Source organism: Myxocyprinus asiaticus, chromosome 13 (assembly GCF_019703515.2).
Source record: "Myxocyprinus asiaticus isolate MX2 ecotype Aquarium Trade chromosome 13, UBuf_Myxa_2, whole genome shotgun sequence".
In the NCBI taxonomy this organism is placed as follows: Eukaryota; Metazoa; Chordata; class Actinopteri; order Cypriniformes; family Catostomidae; genus Myxocyprinus; species Myxocyprinus asiaticus.
In genome coordinates this window covers 47,634,052-47,656,705 of record NC_059356.1, presented here as the reverse complement: position 1 = coordinate 47,656,705, position 22,654 = coordinate 47,634,052, and the positions used below count along the sequence as shown (strand labels likewise).

General features: G+C 34.9%; 1 protein-coding gene across 1 annotated transcript in view; it reads left to right on the top strand.

Moving 5' to 3' along the window:
- The window catches only part of LOC127449876 (RNA binding protein fox-1 homolog 3-like), a 181,569-nt gene extending 173,336 nt beyond the window's left edge, over positions 1-8,233 (top strand). The window contains exon 12 of the mRNA XM_051713488.1: positions 7,411-8,233. Coding sequence (XP_051569448.1) covers positions 7,411-7,413 — 3 coding nt within the window. The 3' untranslated portion in view covers positions 7,414-8,233. The remainder of the gene's footprint in view (positions 1-7,410) is intronic.
- The last annotated feature ends 14,421 nt before the right edge of the window (positions 8,234-22,654 follow it).

The window sequence follows — 22,654 nt, the reverse complement described above, 5'->3', positions numbered from 1 at the left end:
ACAACCACCCTAGCAAACGTTCAGATTCATTGTATCTTGAACCTGATCTCAATTATGAGACAGTGGCGGCATTTTTTCAAAATGTGGTTCATTACACATATAGCGGCAATTTCGAGCTGAAATGTCCACTGGGTGGCGCTAAAAGCGAGTTAAATGTTCTCCAAAACAGATGAGGTTTTGGTTAATGCTCTGTTGAGTTTTAAATCAATAAAACTGACTTCCTACCCTAAACCTTAAACCTAAACCTAACTGATAGCATCAGAGAAAGCAAATGTGAGATGAAAAACGCAACAGCATCATTTTGTGGTGCTTCTATGACACTTTCGACTCACGTGTTAACTCGGTTGCTCTTCAGGACTCGTATCCCGCTCCTTTACAAGTGCAGCGCTCTATTAGTTGAGCTACCATGCAATTTGATCGCACTTGAACAAGCTTGTAAATGTAGTTTATTAGATGTCATAAGATAGCATTGTGTGAGGAACAGGGTAAAAAGTAAGTGTTTATGAACTGATTATCTTTTGCTCGTGATTTGTGTGAAAGTGAATAAAAGTCCTAGTTGTTGTAGCACCTCTAGTGCTCATTTCAGCAGGAAACTGCCGTGATACGTACAAAGAGCCACGTAAAAATCATTTTGCTAAAATGTTTGGTAAAGTAACGTGATTCTGTGAGGCCAGGTAGTGTATCTCATCAGATATCGCCAGCATATCAGTCCTCAGTGGTCTGCAAAAGGTTTTTGTGTATGCATAAGCTGGCATTTTTGTAGTGTTTTTATTTTAAGGGTGTCTCCATGAATAATATGTAAGAGGACTCGTTGTGTGTTTGGTCCTCTCAGGTTTGCACTAACAGTTTTACCTCTGTAAGCAGCACACAGGTTTAACTCACACTAACACATCTGCCTCAGAAACATGGGGCTGCTTGAGATTGTCTTTAAGTGTAATGTATTTATTTATGTGTATGTGTGTGTGTATACATGAACATTAATTCCTTATATATTAAAGATTATGTCCTATTAGCTGACCCCAGGAGATATACATCAGGAGACATTGGATAATGTAAGACATAAGGAGCAATAAGGAGTCATGGAGATGTTAAGGGAGACATGAGGAGAAATAGTCAGGTTTCTGACTACACGGGGAGCAATGAGGAGACATTTAAAGATTTTAGGAGACACTAGGATGCATAAGGAGAGATTTAAAGAGACAGGCAGGGGTGGTACTAGGATGTGATTTTTGGGGAGGGGAGTGGGGCATTTTGATCCTGTTTACCTCTTTGTAGACCCGGGATGCTCCTCCTTGATTAATTTTGCTGAGGTTGGTCCCCCTGGATCGTATTTCTGCATTGGTCCAGGGGGCATAAGAAGTGTCAGGGGGAGGTACAAGGAAAATCTAGGGGGTAATACCCCCCCAGCCCCCTGACCTGGCCATAGACATAGGGAAGTATAAGGAGAGCAGCTGTTTACAAAGAGAGTTTTATTTATTCATCAGATAACTAACACACGCAGATTGTCAATCATAAGAAGTAGGGATGGCCGATATGTAAAAATTATTTGATCGATAATCGCCTAAAAATATCACAATATACGATTATATCATCAACCCCCGTACGAGGGTTGGTGTATTTTTTTGCTTTATTGATTTTGCTATAAAATTTGTATTCATTTATTGAAACACAAAAACATAAACAAAAGACATTTCTAAATTCAAACTGTACTTTAAACTAAATGAAAAAAGCAATAAAATAATGAAGTGATCAAACAATCTTATTTAACCACCTCTTCAAATCCAAACAATTCCCAACTCCAACGACATTTGCAATCACGCACACATCCATCAACGACAACAGGTGGAAAATTACTAATAGCCTACAGATTAAGAACTAAAGACAATTATAAATGTAAATACAATAATAATCATAATAAATAAGCGTAATAAATTCCCTTGTGTTCCCAATATAATGCTGCCAAATGTGTGTTCTTATCGAATTTGTGTTTGTATTGCGTTTTGGTAATCCGGTTAATGCTGCCTGAAGAAAATAAAATAAAACTAAATTTTAGGTTCAAGGTGAACGTGTCTTGAATTACTTTATGATTTAATCACTTTCGTCTTTGTTTCTTTAATGCAAAGATACATATTACTAAACCTGCAGAGTTGCATTCACAATGCATGCTTACCGTGTGGAAATAAAGCGAACTAAATTCACAGCACCTCCCGAGATGATCGGGGATTATTTGCAACATTCTCATAGATGACATTATTCTTGCAAACAGTTTTCAGACGAATGAAACAGAGAAAAAAAAACTCTGAGTGAAAACTCTTTACATGCGCTTGTTCCACGAGACAGGCTCGTGCTGCATGCCTCTGAACAATCAGCGAATCAGACACAGGCATTGACGGCTTTTCTTTTGTCTGTTCTTAAAAATATAATAAAGTGTGTTTCTTCAAGCGCATGTCTTTGTGACTAACAGCATTTCTTGTCATGTGTCACTCCGAGACGTCTTACAGGTCACCCGCCTGTTGCGGGTATATGAGCAAAATTTCCCACGCATGAAATACATTTGGATGAGGAGCTCGCCAACTGGATCAGTCTTGTCGCATTTGGCGGGTGGTAGTTTCACACCCTGGCCAACTCTTTAATATATTTGGCGACTTCCCAGATTCATGGTTTTGCCATTTCCCAATACATCGAAATGCACTGAAAAAAAAATTACTGGTAAGATTTACGTAATTTTTATTTCACAAGTTTTTGCACACAGTTTTTCTAATTAAATTTAAATTATATTGTAACAAGGTTAAAATGGGCAAGGAGGAGGCGGGAATCATTTATAATAATTGTATTTATTTATCACACATTATACATTTGTACATATACAGTGAAATTCTTTTTTTCACATATCCCAGCTAAGCTGGGGTCAGAGTGCCGGCTGAACAGTAAAAATAATATTTAATTTAAACAAAAAGACACAAAACATTAACGCACACACGGCAGCTGCGTGTGGCTCTCTCTCTCTCAAACTGCCGCATCTTGCTGCACTATCCCTCTCCTCGGCTGATTAGCCCGATTGGGGGCCGGGCGTGTGTAGTTACATGCCACTTGATGTCATCCTCCTCTTCGTCACACTCCTTAGCCTCAGGCTGGGGTACCCCCGGCATGACTTACATCCCCATCCACCCCCCCACCCCCCTTCCGGCCCTGCCTGCCGGCAGGCTTTCCACCTTCTCTCTAAAGCTGGGGAGGGGGACAAGGGGAGGGGAAAACAAAAACAAAGAAAAAGAGGAGAGGGAAAGGGCAAGGCGGAGCGACAGTGAGAGAGAGAGAGGAAAGAGAGAGAAAAAAAACTTGCTCGCCGGTTCCCAGAGATGCCGTCGCCTTGCTGTCACTCCTCTGTTCCTCGATCACTCCTCCACCCTCTGGTGGACGACAGCCACACCTCTCCGGGCGGACCAGAGCAAGTCTTCTGACCCCTGGCAGATGGAACACCCTTCCGCATTCTGGCAGCCGGTAGGGAGCCCCTCCGTCCCTGGCAGAGGCTCCACCGCTCCAGGCGGCCGGCAGTGAGCCCCTCCTCTCCTCGCGGACGGCGGCCGTTCCTCCATGTCCAGGCGGCTGACAGCGACTCCTCTGTCCCCCGGGGGATGGCCATGGCTGCTCCTTTGGGCGGACGGCAGTGGCAAGGACTCCACGACAGCGCATCCCTCCTCCCTCCCGGGCTTTGGCACCAATGTAACAAGGTTAAGTATGGGAAAGGAGGAGGCGGGAACTGGCTGAACAGTCAAAATAATATTTAATTTACACAAACACAAATACACACACGGCAGCTGCGTGTGGCTCTCTCTATCTCTGTCGAACTGCCGCATCCAGCTCGGCTTTATACCTCTCCTCGGCTGATTAGCCCGATTGACTACGCACGCCCAGCCCCGCCCTCCTCCTTGTCACAGATATCAAATTAAGAAAGATCTACTTTATTTCATGACATAATATTGGTCAAAGTGTGTGAGTAAATTTAACTTAAACAGTTCAGTTAATACAGTAACTTTTACTTACAAATCTGATGTACACAGTACTTAAATAAACTTAGTAAAAATGTAATGAATATCTTATTAGGACATTTCTCATTTTGAAATTTCCTTACTAACACATTTAATCATGTACCACATGACATTCAGAAACCTTCCACAGGAAGCTGCGTGCATCCTCTGTATGTTATTAGACAACATCACCTTGCTTTAATGGTGATCGAAACAAAATATAGAGCTGCGCGTGCAGACCTGAACACTTGGTGCAAAAAACACGATGACGGTGACAATCAACAGATCAATTTTTGATCATGAACAGGTAATTTTGAGTAGAAAATTAACTTCAAACTTCACAAAACAAGAAGTTACCAAACATAACAACAAAATCAACTATAAAAATCTGTGTAAATAAACTTGCAAATAAGCCCATGCATGCTCAGAACACTAGCTTCGAAAAAGTAAAAGTAAAACATATTTTATTCAGTCAAATTAGTGAATAAATATGACATGGTTGTCTACTTTAGGACTGATACATGATTGTGTGATGTTAAGATAACAAACAATCATAAATAATATTTACTTAGAAGGTAGAGCCTTAATGTTGAGAACAAATGTGGAATTTACTTCATATTTTCACATTCACACTTAAAATAACGTACTCAATGTAGAAAGTACTTAATCTTTTCTACTATATTTACTTAACCACAAAATAATTTCCTTTTCTGAGGCTTTGAACTCTATTTCTATTTATTTTTAGATATTTACTCAGTGTTTCTCTTCAAATAAATCCTGTGAAATTATCCACATAAATAAGACGCTCGAGAGAGGCACTAGAGATGCAAGTGCTTCAAACGTTTACAGCAGATTATTGGACACTGTTCCCTCACAGATGGAGGAACGGCATCTCTTAAACTCACTGTTGCATTCATTTATCAGTTGTAGTTGTTTGTGTCAGCCGAAGCTCAGAGTGTGAACAAGTGAACAGATGCTCTGTCTGCAATTCTGTGTGAGTGTTTCTGAAACTGTGCACTTCACTAAAATCACTGCTCCTATTTTACTCCAAAATCAAAAGAAACAAAAATAAATTGCATTTTGCACATAGAAAATTAATATTTTAAGATTTTTATGCATTGACAATACTTTCATGACTGAAAATGTAATGCACATTTTACCCCCAATTCCCATTACTGCAACATGTAAAAATATACACAGGTACATGTTATTTAAATCGTAAAGTATTTATACATCATAGCAGTAATACGTTGGTGCTGCCTTTCATTTTGCTGAAAAAAAAAAAATTAACACCTTTTTTATTTACTCTAATATGGAAATGGTAATGAGAATCATCATTGAAATTAAGGAAATAGTACAGGTAAAATTTCTAGATGGGTTACGGTAATGAGAACTGGTGGGTAAAATGTGCTAAAGTGTTCGAAAATAATTTCACAAAGCAATAAAAATGTAATTTTCTTTTTGCAAAATATAATTTCATATTTGTGTGTGTTGTGACCAGGACATTTTGTTGACAGGTTTCGTGAACATAAAGTCTGGTCCACATTTTTGCCAATATTCTTTCCAAGAGCCTTTATTAAAAAAGTGAACAGATTCAGAAAGAGGACTGAAACATATGAGTTTTATAAATAAGTCGCACTGCTCTGGTTCTGGTCTTATAAACTCCATTTTATAAGTGAAACACTTCGGTAGATACATAACAAGCTCTGCCGTTGGTCCATTTAATCTTTTCTGAGGGGAAATTGCATCAAGGTGTAAAAATCTAATTCAGAATCCAATACAACACATTTTTCATTGAATAGCAGTACAGCAGTATCTCTCAAAGCAGACAGCTGCTCTCTTATAACCTGTTTTCATCTCTCAGTATTTCCTGCATACTTATCCTGCTGTCAAACGTTAATGCTGCTGATTTAAAACCAGAAAGAGCCTCTGTAGGTTGTGGAAATCTTTACGTCCTCATTGAATTGTTTTTTTATTTGCACTCCGTCGACTCACAATGTTGTACAAAGTACCAGCAGATGGGTTTAAACTATACTTATGGACACTTAATTGCTTATTGTTTTTATATGTTATTCAATTCTTTATTACTGTAATTAGTTTCATGTACAAGAGATCATGTAACTGCAGCTATCATAAAATCAACATATCAGCACAAAGGGTTGATATGAATATTACTCACGAAAAGTCCTGTAGACTGACTTCTATGAACTCTTCAGGTCTCAATTCGCTCAGACTGCCTTGTTTACCACACTGATTAAGCGGAAATATATATATATATATATATATATATATATATATATATATATATATATATAAACACTAAGATTTGACAAAAAGCAAAAAAGTTACATTATTTGTAATTGCATGTACAGTATATACATTATGTGATTCTCTTCCTAAGCATTTACGTAAATATACCTATATAGTGTTTTTTTCTCTGTGTGTCTGAAATCCAACTGTTTTATTCTTTAAACTGTATGTAATGTTTCATTTTACCTTTTGTTTATATTTTGAGAGTTGTAAGTACATTGGTTTGATACTGTACATTCAACTAGTAAACTGTATTTTTTTTTTTTTTTTGCCATGAAAACAGTATTTGATGTTTATATACACAAGTTCGTAATACTTCATGAATATATCTACATAAAATAATGAGTTTTAAAAAATTGGTTCCACTTCTTTCACATGTATAAGTGATTGAAAATGTAAAATTGGATAATAAACCACATATGTTTGAGACATTTAAACACTTCAGAACTGTGCTGAAGTTTATTTATTTATTATTTATTCAAATGTCATGTTAATTTTTTTACTCAAAATCATCAATTTCATTACAGTTACGCACATTTTAACCCCTAATTCTTTTTGCCGCAATGTGAAAAATGACACATTCTTTAAATTGTAAAGTATTCATATATTTTAGTCATACTCCCCTTTAATTTTCACAGATTTTTATTTTTAAAAATGATTGTACAACAGCATCTTTTTATCTGTAAAATGGTAAAAAAAAAAAAAATGACTGTTACGGTAATGAGAATAATCATTGAAATCAATGGGAATTGTAAAAAGAAGACGTGTTAATGTAATGATAATGTCACAATGCAAAAAAGCTTAATAGTCCTAAATGTAGACTTAATTTTCTTAATGCAAAATGTAATTTATTCTTTTTTGGAGTTAAATATGACCAGGACATTGCAGAAGATAGTCAGTTTGGTATATCTGCTGTAGTTATCTAATGCAGCGACATTCAGACATTTGTAAGTGTGACTAAACATGTTTTGAGACCGCTGTATATTTCACTCTAAAACTGAAATTATTTAATCAGAAAATACAAGCATAACTGCATTTTCACCTCTCTGTTTTTGCTTCCTTTTCTTTATCCCAGTAAATACAGCGAAAGAAATTGTAGGAGAAAGAACTTCAGGACAGCATGGATCATCATGAGGACAGAAAAAAAAAAAAAAGTAAAGTTTTTATGTTGTGTGCGTGAAAATCTATGGCTGTAAGATGCAAATCGGAGTTCTTAGGGGTCGACTATTAAGGACTATATGAAGAAAAAACAACAAAACTCATTGAAAAACATTTTTTGCTCTATATGTTTGCATTTACGGATGGTGCAGAGCGGTTTGTGTACATGAAGAGATGCGAATATGTGTTACTCGGAGATGGACAGTAAACTATTGCTGATATGACCACATGCAGGGATCCATACTCTAAAGCCCCGCCCACAACATTATCCACCAATGAGAGGCGGACATATGAAAGGGGAGGAGTCAAACAAACAAGCTGAAAGCTGCATGACAAATGTGTTTCCTGTGGGTGGAGTCTTTGTGCTCTCTTTGTGCATCACTTCCTGGAAAGGATGTCACTTACGCCACATGGGCGGCACTTCCTGTGTTTCAACTCACGTTCTCATTGGGTGTTCTTTGATCGCTTTCCTGTGGAGAGGCATCATCGGCCCACTTCCAGCTTCCGATTCATCCCTGTCTGATGTGGGTGGAGCCACTTGTTAACTTCCAGTGGCTGATGTCATAACTCTCTGCGATTGGCCACGCTATTGACCAACTTCCTGTGGTGTTCCTGGTTACAACTTTTCTATAATTAAACTAAAGATGTCAATTTCTGATCAGTGTTGTTCAGCAGTCAAGTTAGAGGTGAAGGTGGGCATGTTTGTTTGGTGCTAAATGTTCAGTGAGGGCGGAGCAAAATCTCAAGATTTACGCAAGATTATTTATGGACGATTTACACCAAATTAGTTATGTTCGTGTTACAGAAGTTTCTGTGCAAATAATTCATAAAACCATTGTTCCGTAAACAATCGAAAGAGTTTGTGTAAATCATGTATAAAACTGCGTTTACATAAACTTAGCAAATTATAAAATAATAATGTAAGTATAATTTATAAAGATTTATGTATAAACCATTCGTAAAACAATTCTTATGCAAATTGAATTAATTTCCGTATAAATGTTCGTCAAACCATTCAAATCACACGAGTGTGTGTGAATCTTCACAAAACTGTTCTTACATAAATTTAACAAATTTCTTTATAAACCATTCGTAAAACCAATCATATGTAAATTTTATAAATGTTTGTGTAAATTGCTCGTTTAACCATGTAAATAGTTTGTAAAACCATTCTTAAGTAAATTAAATGAGTTTCTGTGTAAACAGTTTGTTAAACCAATTTTGCACAATATCAAACGAGTTTGTGTAAATTGTTTATGTAAATTAAATCGTACAATTTGTAAACCATTCTTATGTAAATTGAATGAGTTTCTTTGTAAATTGTTAACTAAACCGTTCTTACGTAAATTGAACACAATTCTGTATGTACCATTCGTAAACTCATATGTAAGTATATTTCAGTGTTTACAAACGATTTAGAGAAATTAATTCTGCTCGAGTTACATCACTGATTCCTATTAAATGAATTTCCATAGAAACACAAACTCCGCCCAACTGAAGCTCCGCCCATTTACACTTTGCCCGAACAAACATCCTCACCTGTTGAATATTGTGCTAAGAGAGACTCTGGTCAGTGATTTACACTGGCGTGTCTCTCGATTCTAGTGTAACACAACATGTTTACTCTAAAACCAGGTGACATACTTCCAGCCAAAATGAAATAAACGGATGCATCTAGTCTTAGAAAAAAAAAGAAAAGTATTGTTCATTGAATTATCATATTGCTATAAGACATCTATATCCACAAGTTTGACTACGCATACATAAAATGCTTCCTTTAAATGACGTTTTACACAAAAAGTGACTGTTAACCTGTACTTTGGAAAATTTGTCAGCTGTAGGAAGTATTTATGGGGTTTGATACAGTACATCTGATGGGGGAGGGGATGTAAAGAACAGAGAATTTTATTTGGGGTAATGGCTTGAATTTTTAAAAAGACGTTTTCAAGAATGTATTCATATACTGTATGATCAGAGTGTAACAGTAGTTGTATTTGTACATACGTAACACAAATCTATTATTGGGGTCTTGGGCTGTGAGAGAAGGGGCTGTGTGTGTGTGTGTGTGTGTGTGTGTGTGTGTGTGTGTGTGTGTGTGTGTGTGTACGTGTGTTGCTTTTTAATCTATTTATTCCACTCATAAGCAAATCATGCTTTATTATTTAGCTTGTACTCTGGCACATTTATACACTTTTACATTGACTTCAATTGTTTTTATATTAAGCTAGTGTAATTTTCTATCTCCTAAACCTAAACTTGACCTCTACACTTAACTCTTAAAAAAAAACGTTAAAACTTTAAAAAAATTTTAATGAAGACATTGTTAAGTCCTTTATTAGGTTGTTTTTTCAGCTTCAACTGTGCCGTGTTGCTTCAGGTCACAGAGAAATGTGTGGGATTTATAGATAACCCACCCTCTTCCCTAAGCTAAATTATGATTGGGTTAAAATTGGGGCTTTAGGAAAGATAAAACTGATCAATTAAAAATCTACAAAAAATGTTGAAATCTTTGACAAGAAACAAAACAGATTTGAGTCTTATGAAAAAAAGACTTATGACCCAGAATGTTTTATATCAGTAATTAGGTTTACACTAGTAAAAATGACATAATTTCTCCCAGGAATACCCATTCTTGATGGAATAAAAAAATGGAATAAAAAAAAAAAAAACAACTATTAAAAGACATTTATCGATATATTTTACTGTATTGTCACTATTGAATGATATGTTAGTTGTCAAAGGTCAGTTATTTACTTCTTATTAGTAAAAAATATAAATTTTCAATTTAACAAAGTTCCAAGTACAAATATATATTACTGATAACAATAATTGAATTACAACTAATAACAATGCTCATTTTTGATACCTTTATTTGGTTTTCTATGGCAAGACAATTTAGATTTTAATGCTACCAGCATCTAATTGCATATTTACTAGTAATATTTCAGTTAGAGAGCTTTACAATAGCTTTTTCTTGTAAGAATTCCGATTACAGAGCTCTATAATTGATTTTTTATTTGTAAGAATTACAAATACAGAGCTCTGCAATTGCATTTTTACTAGTAAAAACTACAAATAAAGAGATCTACAATTGATTTTTTATAGTAAGAATGCAATTGCAGTGCTCTGTAATCCAATCAAAGAGCTCTGCAATTAATCATATCTTTGATGTGATTTTTAGAAATTACATTATAGAAATCTGCAACTGGAATTCTTACTAGTAAAAATGAATTTAGAGATATCTGCAATTGAAATTCTTACTAGTAAAAAATAATTTAGAGGGATCTGCAATTGGAATTCTTACTGGTAGAAATTATATTATAGAGCTCTTTAAATGGAATTCTTACTAGTGGAAAGATCAGTTGTAGACCTCTGTTATTAAAAATAAATGGGAGTCAGTGGAAACTTATGGCATGTAAATATTCAGTTGTAAGCTCTGTAATTGAAATTCTTACTAGTAAAATTCATTTAGAGAGATCTGCAATTGAAATTCTTACTAGTAAAATTCATTTAGAGAGATCTGTAATTGAAATTCTTACTAGTAAAATTCATTTAGAGAGATCTGCAATTGAAATTCTTACTAGTAAAATTCATTTAGAGAGATCTGCAATTGAAATTCTTACTAGTAAAATTCATTTAGAGAGATCTGCAATTGAAATTCTTACTAGTAAAATTCATTTAGAGAGATCTGCAATTGAAATTCTTACCAGTAAAATTCATTTAGAGAGATCTGCAATTGAAATTCTTACCAGTAAAATTCATTTAGAGAGATCTGCAATTGAAATTCTTACCAGTAAAATTCATTTAGAGAGATCTGCAATTGAAATTCTTACCAGTAAAATTCATTTAGAGAGATCTGCAATTGAAATTCTTACCAGTAAAATTCATTTAGAGAGATCTGCAATTGAAATTCTTACTAGTACAATTCATTTAGAGAGATCTGCAATTGAAATTCTTACCAGTAAAATTCATTTAGAGAGATCTGCAATTGAAATTCTTACTAGTAAAATTCATTTAGAGAGATCTGTAATTGAAATTCTTACTAGTAAAATTCATTTAGAGAGATCTGCAATTGAAATTCTTACCAGTAAAATTCATTTAGAGAGATCTGCAATTGAAATTCTTACTAGTAAAAATTCATTTAGAGAGATCTGTAATTGAAATTCTTACTAGTAAAATTCATTTAGAGAGATCTGCAATTGAAATTCTTACTAGTAAAAATTCATTTAGAGAGATCTGTAATTGAAATTCTTACTAGTAAAAATTCATTTAGAGAGATCTGCAATTGAAATTCTTACTAGTAGAAATTATATTATAGAGCTCTTTAATTGTAATTCTTACTTGTAAAAATGCAATTATGATGAGTAATGCTGGGAATATTAAAAGGTAATTTGGCCATCTATATGTTTCACTAGTTTGAAATTAACATTTCAGATATCTTTAATGTTAATGTAACTAGTAAGTAATCCTTTTAAGATATATTTAAAAACTCTTCCATCTCCTTTTGCATGTGATGGAAGAAAAAATGTCAGGTGAGTAAATAAAGACAAAATTGTAATTATGCGGTAAACTCTACCTTCAAATATTTTGAACACAATGTAGATTTCAGGTGATACAGATCTTGAGAGCTTCTGGGTGTTTTATTTATTTGATATAACGTAAAAGGCGTTTAATATAACATAAACACTCTTCTGTAACAAAATTTTATATCATGTCTTTTGTACAGATGCAAACTGTCTTTATTTCAGTAGCTCAGACTCTAACGTGTTAATCATGGCAGATGTTTGTAAATGGTTTTGTTGAAATAAGCAGTGTCGAGTCAATTCAACAGCCTCTTCATAGTTAATATATAATTATTATGATACACAAATTTACATCAAACATGCACCTCATACCCGTGCTATTCTTAAAAGATGTCATCGAAGGTGAAGAAAGTTAAAAATATATGTGTGTGTGTTTGAGAAGTAAACTGGTTTTACTGTGGTAAACAGTTGTTTTTCAATCTCGGCTGTCCTGTAAATATCAGCCCCCTCTCCTCTCTCCTCCACCCCACTAAAATCTAGTATTTTGTTCTAAAACAATAAGGTTCATTTCTAAGGATTTTTATCTATTTAAATCTTTCTCATTTTTGTAAGAATTCAAGTTATATTATATCTAAAAAAAGATATAAAAGTGGAAATATTGAAAGATATCTGAACCCCTCCCATTCTGTAAGCGTATCAGTTTGTGTTTGCTCTTTTACTATCACTACAAACCTCATATTGTAAGAAAACTTCTGTTATTCTGACATTAAAGTTATTACCATCATTATTATGAGTATTACGACATCATATTTATTACTACTCATTGATATGACCATCATTATTATAAGTAGGCCTACGATAAATAAACTTGTCTACTTCAGCACAGTGTTTTGTTTGAGTGTGTGGTGTTTGTATTATATCATCATTCACAGGATGTTCAGCTACAGCCCAAATATTGTACAGTATGCAAGATTAGGATTTATTTCTGAAATCATATTACTCATGGTTGAACATATACTGTACACTACTGTTCCCCTTTGGTATACTATTTCCATCGGGTTTTTGATGTGTTCATCCATTGAGTTTGTGATTGGTCACTTTTAACTTTGTAAATCGGAAGCTGCCACAACATTATGAACATAAAATTAATACATTTATGAGTAGTGATGAATAAAGAGGTACTGTATCAAGATGCAATATTATGACATGTTAGGAATACTGGTGTACTCAGGGCATTTTTATGGAGAGCTCTAATATATATATTATAATATATATATGTTAATTGTCATTTATCAGATTTCTGTACAGGAAGGCATACAAAATACATTTTAACTTACACTGTAAATTAGCATGCAATACTTATTTTTGTTAGTTGATATTAACATAATTTATGGTCACACTTTATATTAGGTGGACGTAACTATTATGTACTAACATTAAAGACTATGTATTTACTGTGTAACTACATGTTGTTCTGCAGAATTCCCACATTTATTGCTACTGAGGTTGAGGTGCGGGTAGGTTTAGGAGTAAGGGTAGGGTTAGGGTTAGAGTTAGGTTTTGGGGTAAGGGTTGGGTTAGGGGTAAAGTTAACAGTGTAACTACAAATATAATTAAATGCAACTACTTTAAATGTAATTACAATGCAACAACATGTATGTGCATAATAAGTACATTGTATCAAATGGTTAAATACATAGTAGTTAAGGCCACCTAATATAAAGTGGGTCTGAAATTTGTTATGAAATTTAAATGTGTAAATCTTAAAAAATAGGCTTAGATAGTTTTGAGTATATGCACGATATATATGTATATATATATAAGCAATATCACATGAGTGCTATATGGCCCTACATCAGCACTGCTGTGATTCGGCCGCAGGTTGAGTGCCGTAGGTAATCTCAGCAGTGCTGATTTAGGGCCATATCGCACTCTTGCTCATGTGATATTGCTTATATACAACAGTTCAATGAATAAGTAAATTTTTAAAAAATAGGAAAATCTAAGTAGTCACAAAAAACGCATTTGTGCATGGAACTACTTTCTTACATGACGGATCAGAATCTGCCATTGCTGGTTCAAACCAAATGATGAGAGAGAGAGAGAGGTGGAGCGTGTGCGATCACCTGTTGATGATGCTGTAGTGTGTTAATGTAATTTTGGTCAAATGCATCCTATTTTCTCTGTGGAAAAATAGCCGTCCAAACAGGTGTATTCCTCCCTATTCCACGGTAGCCAGTGTGCAAGAGTCTTTCACTATAGAAACCGCAATCTCCTCAACCATTTTGTCCTCTCCAATGTGGAAACCCCAGTAAGAAGTGAGCTCTTTGAGTTTGTGTAATTAATCAGTCTGATGTGTCTCTCAGCTATGATGAGCCTTAACGCTGACGTTGTTCGTTTAAAGCCGTTTAAAGCTATTTCCTAGCTTTAGTAGTGTAGTAGTAATACGAACGATCATGTAGTGCTGATGAATGAAAACACTGACTGACACTGACTCACTTCACTTCACCTAACTGGCTCATATTACACACAAAAATGGTCTTTTGCCTCCACCTGCTGGCAAAAATATGTAATGTCACAAAATTAAATGTAAAAAGACAGATGGCTCTTAACACATCTGCACTGCTCTTACACTTTAGTTTAGAACAGCATGAACACAAGCGGAGTGATACATACAGTGAAGCGTCCAAGTGCTGATAGTGTCAGACCATCAGTGCTCATGGAACGTCTCTCGTCCAATCAGATTCGAGGACTGGAACTAACTGTTGTATATATATATATACACACACACACACACACACAAACACACACACACACAAGTCATTCTCGGAATTAACAAAACTTCCTTTTGTTAACCAGCAGAATTCACAACGTTCAATACAAACAAACAAATGTTTACAAGAAATTTAACCATTTGCATAATCAACAAACATAAGACATACAGTAGTGACCCGAAACTCTTACACCATCAGGCCATACTGTTGAGACCTGGTAGTTTTTTACTACTTGTTCAGAAGTATGTAGGCTACTTTTAATGTGCAAAAGAAGTATGTGAATTGGGACACAGCCTTTCTCTGTGTCGGATGTCAAGCGGGACGTCCTGTAGGACAGGTTCAGGGTTGTAACGTTGCCAGGGCGACAGGACAGCGGAGGAGAACATTTATCTTCCTGCATCCCCTCAGGATTACAAGATGGAAAGCGCCTGTCCGTCTCCTAGGTAACCATTTACCTTAGAGAGGAGGAAGCGGCATCGATTTCGATGAATTAGGCCCTCCGGATACACACATGCCATTACACGCACCCCTGCTCAACAGGAAATTTTAGACCATCATGTACAATAACCAACAGCGTGCAATGACTGTAAACATCTAACACAAACACACACACACACACACACACACACAAATATACTGGAAGTGAACAAATGACCACTCCGGTAAAAATCACATAAACACTTTCCTGATGACCATGTGATGCATTTATTCATTTAGTTCCACTTATATAAAAAATACAAGTTATGGGTCATGGGTGAACTAGTGTTACACTTAAATAATTAAGATTTACACATTTCAATTTCATAACAAAATTCAATCCAAAATTGAATGAAGTAATCTTTAACAAAATTACATTATTATTATTTTATTTTATTATTATTATTGAATTACTCAATTCAATTTGGTGGAATTTTATTATAAAATTGAAATGCATAAACCTTAAAAATAGGCGAAATTTTTTTTTTTTTTTTTTTTTGAGATTATTAAATGAAAATTTAAACTGAATATAAATATTTTCCATAAATAAATAAATAACAATTGAATTAAGCTCAAATTAAATTGAGTCAGATATTAACTAAAATTGACCAGTGTAATTTCAGTTTTGGATAGCCTACAGTACATTAAACAATCTGAAACCTTTAAAACTTCCTTCATTAAACATGAACTCTTCCAATTAGTCTTTATCATACAGAACAGAATGAAAAGGTTTGAAATGCATTAAAAATCTCAATTATAGTCACCTTAGAAACCCTCCTACTTATTAAAACTAAATAAACCTACACTGCAAATTAATCTGAAACTAACAAATCTAGAGAAATTTAGTCAAATGGAGCTAAATTTAAATGGACAATCTGAAAATAAAATATATAATTAAAGAAATATTAAAGATAGAAATATATTTATTAAAGAAATAAAAGCACAACACATTTATACGTTGTATATACAAAACATTCAAAACATATAAATAATATACAGTACAATAAAAAGTCTGGTGTGATCACTGAGGATTACTAAAAATAAATACCTAGGAAACAATTTCCACACTGAAATTGCTTGTAAATTTGACACACAATTCGTGTTGGCTTTCATTTGAAAACCACAAGTAAAGTTTACAGTATTTTGCTTGAGTAAAAATTGCAATTTAACACTGAATATAGCCTTGCTTTCAAAAATGCACTAGCTTTTAATATTTTCTTAACGTTCTTAGTCATGTACCAGATGACACACGGAAGCCTTCAACTGAGAAGCTTAACCCTCTATATGGTATTCGGTCATTTTTGACTGAATACTTTTTTTCCTCAATTAATAAAATGGTTTCTTTTATCTGAGAAGTACATGACTTGGTGACATTTAGTCTCCATTTACCATCTGAACATCCAAAAAAAAAAAAAAAAGAAAGAAAGAAAAGAAAACATGATTCGATAAGGCTTAGTCGTAAAAAAAAAAAAAAAAAAAAAAAAGTGACACCTTTGGTATTCACGGTCAAAATTGACCGACCATTAAAAATGAATGGGAAAGACCAAAAAACAGATAATTTTTTTTATCTGTTAAATACAATCAATAAATCAGCCACAATGCAGAAATAAACAGAAAGAAATTACAGGGTGAGACTCTAAAACATCCTCAGTGCAAAACATGCACACCCACACTTACATGCTTACTCAAACAGGTTCTAGTTGTACTAGTCTCACCAGTTTATTTTTGTGTTTGTGTAAGCATGTTTGTGTGGGTGTGTATGTTTCAGTCAATTTTAATCAGAGTTTTTTTTTTTTTTTTTTTTTTTTAACAATAAATCAGTCACAAAGCTAAACACACACTCAGAAATGAAGGGGTGAGACGATAACACACAAACAATGCAGAACACATACACACACAGAACCAGGGCATCAGTAAGTGGAGATCTACAGTCATCTTTTGGTCATTGTTGGCATTATAAGTCATCTGTTGTTTTCCAGCTGACGACAGCAATCTGACTCTCTCTCGCTCTCTCTCTCTATCTCACACAAACACACACACGTACATTTTCAAAATAGATTTTTACTATAGAAAGTTTGAAATTGCAAAATGTTTACTCTGATTCTTCTGTTTTATACTCTAATGGAATTTTCAGAATTTTGCAGTTCATTTCTGTTTATTGATGTTCATTTTCATGCATTTACTTTGAGTTATTAATTTTTTATGTTTGAAATAAATGATTGGTAGAAAAATGCTTATTCTGTGTCTTCTCTTTGTAACACCATGGTCAGGTTTGATTGCAAGCATAATGACGTTAACTGCAAAAACTGACACTTCAAATCAATTTTAAATTATTAAAATTTGACAAATAATAGTTTGATAATGTCTAAATATATATCCAAAGGCATATCTTGTGATAAAATATTAAATTAGGTTCCAACAAGCCATCAGACTACACAGTAGGTGGCTACAGCCATCTACTGGCTGTTACTGGCATGACATGGTTTTCAATTAATGTTATTTATATTTTGTTCACCAGAGAGCAGCAATGTGCCTCCAATTAATGTCACATTCTCATATTTCCTCCATGCTTCATGTTTATTTATTTATTTATTCAACAATGTGCTTTTTTGTATATGCAAATTAATGATAACTTTTATAATTTTACATGTAAATTAGATCAATATAGCATAAAATCCCAAAAGAAATTCATTATTGTATTTTTCTTACTTCAGGGAAGAAGACATGGTATCATTATCATCTTAAAAAAAAGGGTTACACATCTGACCCTTCAGGGCAAAAATGACTGTGATTAACAAAGAGAGGTGCCATTTTTCAGTGCCACAGAAGGGTTAATAAATGCAATGTAATCTATTAAACATCAGCTTGCACTAATCATGATAGAAACAAGATCCAGAGCTGCACACAGACCTGAACACACACAATGGCGGTGACAAACAATAGATAATTGTTTGATCATAAATGGGTAATTGTAAGCAGAAAATGAACTTCAGACTTCACAAAACAAGAAATTATCAAATGTAACAGCACAATTAACAATAAAAACTATGTAAATAAACTTGCAAACTGTGAATCCTAGCAAGCTCATTAACTATTCAAGCCATGTGCATGCTTGGAAAACCAGCTATGACCAGGGTCCCAGTGACACGAACATGTTAAAACAATAATTTAAAAAAAAAATAATAATAATGGCAAACCAGGAAAAATCTCAGGCTAACCATTGATAGGGTATTATGGACAAAACATGCAGTCACTGAAGGCTGTGCATATTCATGTTCTCAGCACACTTTCTTGCTAAAGTGACTTAAAGAAGGCATCTACCAAGAACATAAATGTATATAAACATAATACTTAACATAATACTACAACTAGCTATCATAAATGTACATATTGTTTATGTAATTAAAAAAAAAAATCTCGCCTATAATACTCACCTTCAAGCTAAAAACAATGAGCCAGCAGTACAGTGATTTAACCATTTTTATTTAGCGTACCTGTGACTTTAGTGTAGAACTTTACTGATATCTAGTGGTGAAAAAGTGCCATTGACTCAATTCATGCTGCCCCAAGAAATACAAGTAGATATATCTGCAGGCCGGAGACCTCCAAATGGGGGCAGGGTCTCCAAAAGAGGGCGGGTTTACTCCAAAATTGGGCATGGTTATTCCAAAAGGGGGTTGGGCCAACTCCAAAAGAGGGCATTACTTCCAGTCACGGTTAAGGTTAAGGAAAGGATCAAGAAGCTCCCTATATCTTCAATGGCGGTTTGGAGCGAACGCCCCTTTTTGGAGGAACGCCTGCAGCATTACCCTTCTCAACAAATACGGTTGTTGGACAAGAGTGCGGCTAACACTGTCATTTGTCACACTGCTCCAGTAAATGCTAACAGTTGTGCTTCTCAACATTTTAATCTAACAGACAACTTCAGAATGTTGGAGTTTGTTGGTGTTTTGTGGGCAGTGCGAATTAGGCTTTAGGAATGCTTGAGTCACAACAGTCTGACAGAAGAATAAAACTATTTGCTCACCTTCCTTCTGTTTCTCAGGTGCAGGATGTTGCCTCTTGAAGTTTTCCAGTCATTAATGCATGATTTGTCATCGCATTGCTGTGCTTTTCTGACTGTGTCCAGAAGAGGGCAGTGTTTAAACAACATTTACTTTTATCCGTTTGATCTGACTAGCTCCTTCTGACAGAAGACTCTGCTCTCACAGTGAAATCGGAAAGAGTAGACCGACTTTTCTTTCGTCAAAATCGGTATACATTGACCGAAATTACAAAACACTGCCCCCAGTGGCCAAAGCGGTAAGTGTTGTAGGGCATATGGGCATGTGTGTGCTCCATTTATGTCCAAGAGAGGTCGCCAAAAGCTAGTAGTGAAGCAAGTTGTTTTCAGGTTTACAGGATGTTATCCAATGAAGAGTGTGATCATGTTGCTTCATTGTACAACGTCCTGTAAAGCTGAAAACAACTTGTTTTTAAATTGTAAGTAACAAAATGTATATCAACAGAGCACCAAGACATTGTCTATTAAACACATCTACAAATTCTAAATGTTCCTAAGCTTCACATATAGAACTGGCTATCTGGACTAAACATCACCACCTTATGCAGGCCAATTTTTATTTTGTTAAGCGTACACATGGATGAAAAATGCATGCATATCCCATGTTATTCTGCTAATAATATCCTGTAGGCCCATCACCTTTGTAACAGCTGGAATAAGCCATTTGAAAGTGAAAATTAACACAAAATTAGGTCTAAATAAAAATAAACTGTACAGAAAATTGTAGTGCTGCAAAACTCACAAATTTAATTATGCTATGCACAGTAAAATATTCTTTTAAATTACCTGTTTTGATCAACAGTCATTCTAAATGACTGAATCAAGCACCCAAATATTTCACATTATATGGTAATTTCATTTCTACATCTGTAACTTCAGTCTTGGGATTTTGTTAGTCAGTAGATGAACAAATAGTGTAGAACTTTACTGATATCTAGTGGTGAAAAAGTGCCATTGACTCAATTCATGCTGCCCCAACAAATACAAGTAGGTATAGCTGCAGGCCGGAGACAAGTAAATCTCCACTTTCACTTTCTTTTTCTTTTGTTTTTGGCGATTGACATTTTTTGTGCATATTGCCACCTTCTGGAGAATTTATAGTAAAAGAGGACTTATAACTGAGGAATACTGATCTGTGTCTTACCACACCTATCATATCACTGCTGAAGACATGGATTAAACCACTGGAATCGTATGAATTACTTTTAAGCTGCCTTTATGTGCTTTTTGGAGCTTCACAGTTCTGGCCACCATTCACTTGCATTGTATGGACCTACAGAGCTGAAATATTCTTCTAAAAATCTTCATTTGTGTTCAGTAGAAGAAAGAAAGTCATACACATCTGGGATGGCATTAGGGTGAGTTAATGAAGAGATAATTTTCAGTTTTGGTTAATCTATCCTTTTAAGGCCTTTGTGTAATTTTTTTTTTTTTTTTTGCAATACAATATGCTTTATCCTCCTGCTCATATAAATTTAAAGAGAGAGTGGTCTAATATCACAGGCACACAGATAGTTTAGCTTTTTATTAAGAAAAACTGCCATTCACAATAACAATGTGTGTGTGTGTGTGTGTGTGTGTGTGACACTTCCTTTTCATCAGAAGTGTTGGAGGTATCATCTGGTGACTGGAACGTGATCTCTTCTTGCAGATGGTCTATGAAGTAGTCCTGGCCTGAAACTGAATGATCTTTAATTGCTACTAAACTTTTTTGCAAACATACGTAGAATGCATTTTCCATATTTAAATTATAAAATGACAGCACCGTACTACACAATCCAACAGTAGTATGGTTAAGTATGGTTAAACTAATGCAACTTTGTGAATGTATTGGTACAGTATGCTTATTTGAGTTATATGATAATTCATATTATAAAAGCATACTGCCATACATTAAAGCAAGGGTCACCAATAATGAAGATATTAACCAAAAGGTTCACCTGTGTTCTCGGGATGAGTATTCTTCATAAATGTCAGGTCAGTGCAGATTGTGTGTTTTAAATTGTTTACGAATTATTTATTACAATATCTGTTGGCCAAACAAATTTTTTATTTTATTTTTTGTTTTTATCTTTGTAAATGGCCAATTAGTACATCTTTGCTATTTTATCAATCATTTTGTGCTTCATAATTGTTTTACTGTTTAAATAATTGTAGGACAACATACCCCGCTAGGTCAACTTGTGTTTAACAATCTGAATCATTGTAATGACCGAAGACGCTAAACAGATGAGATTGTAGACTGCAATAAAGCTAGACAAATCTGGTTTCATGCTTTAGCCTTGCTATTCATTTTATGATTTGATAATTACTAAAACATTTATATATACAGGTGCATCTCAATAAATTAGAATGTCGTGGAAAAGTTCATTTATTTCAGTAATTCAACTCAAATTGTGAAACTCGTGTATTAAATAAATTCAATGCACACAGACTGAAGTAGTTTAAGTCTTTGGTTCTTTTAATTGTGATGATTTTGGCTCACATTTAACAAAAACCCACCAATTCACTATCTCAAAAAATTAGAATATGGTGACATGCCAATCAGCTAATCAACTCAAAACACCTGCAAAGGTTTCCTGAGCCTTCAAAATGGTCTCTCAGTTTGGTTCACTAGGCTACACAATCATGGGGAAGACTGCTGATCTGACAGTTGTCCAGAAGACAATCATTGACACCCTTCACAAGGAGGGTAAGCCACAAACATTCATTGCCAAAGAAGCTGGCTGTTCACAGAGTGCTGTATCCAAGCATGTTAACAGAAAGTTGAGTGGAAGGAAAAAGCGTGGAAGAAAAAGATGCACAACCAACCAAGAGAACCGCAGCCTTATGATTGTCAAGCAAATCGATTCAAGAATTTGGGTGAACTTCACAAGGAATGGACTGAGGCTGGGGTCAAGGCATCAAGAGCCACCACACACAGACATGTCAAGGAATTTGGCTACAGTTGTCGTATTCCTCTTGTTAAGCCACTCCTGAACCACAGACAACGTCAGAGGTGTCTTACCTGGGCTAAGGAGAAGAAGAACTGGACTGTTGCCCAGTGTTCTCAGATGAGAGCAAGTTTTGTATTTCATTTGGAAACCAAGGTCCTAGAGTCTGGAGGAAGGGTGGAGAAGCTCATAGCCCAAGTTGCTTGAAGTCCAGTGTTAAGTTTCCACAGTCTGTGATGATTTGGGGTGCAATGTCATCTGCTGGTGTTGGTCCATTGTGTTTTTTGAAAACCAAAGTCACTGCACCCGTTTACCAAGAAATTTTGGAGCACTTCATGCTTCCTTCTGCTGACCAGCTTTTTAAAGATGCTGATTTCATTTTCCAGCAGGA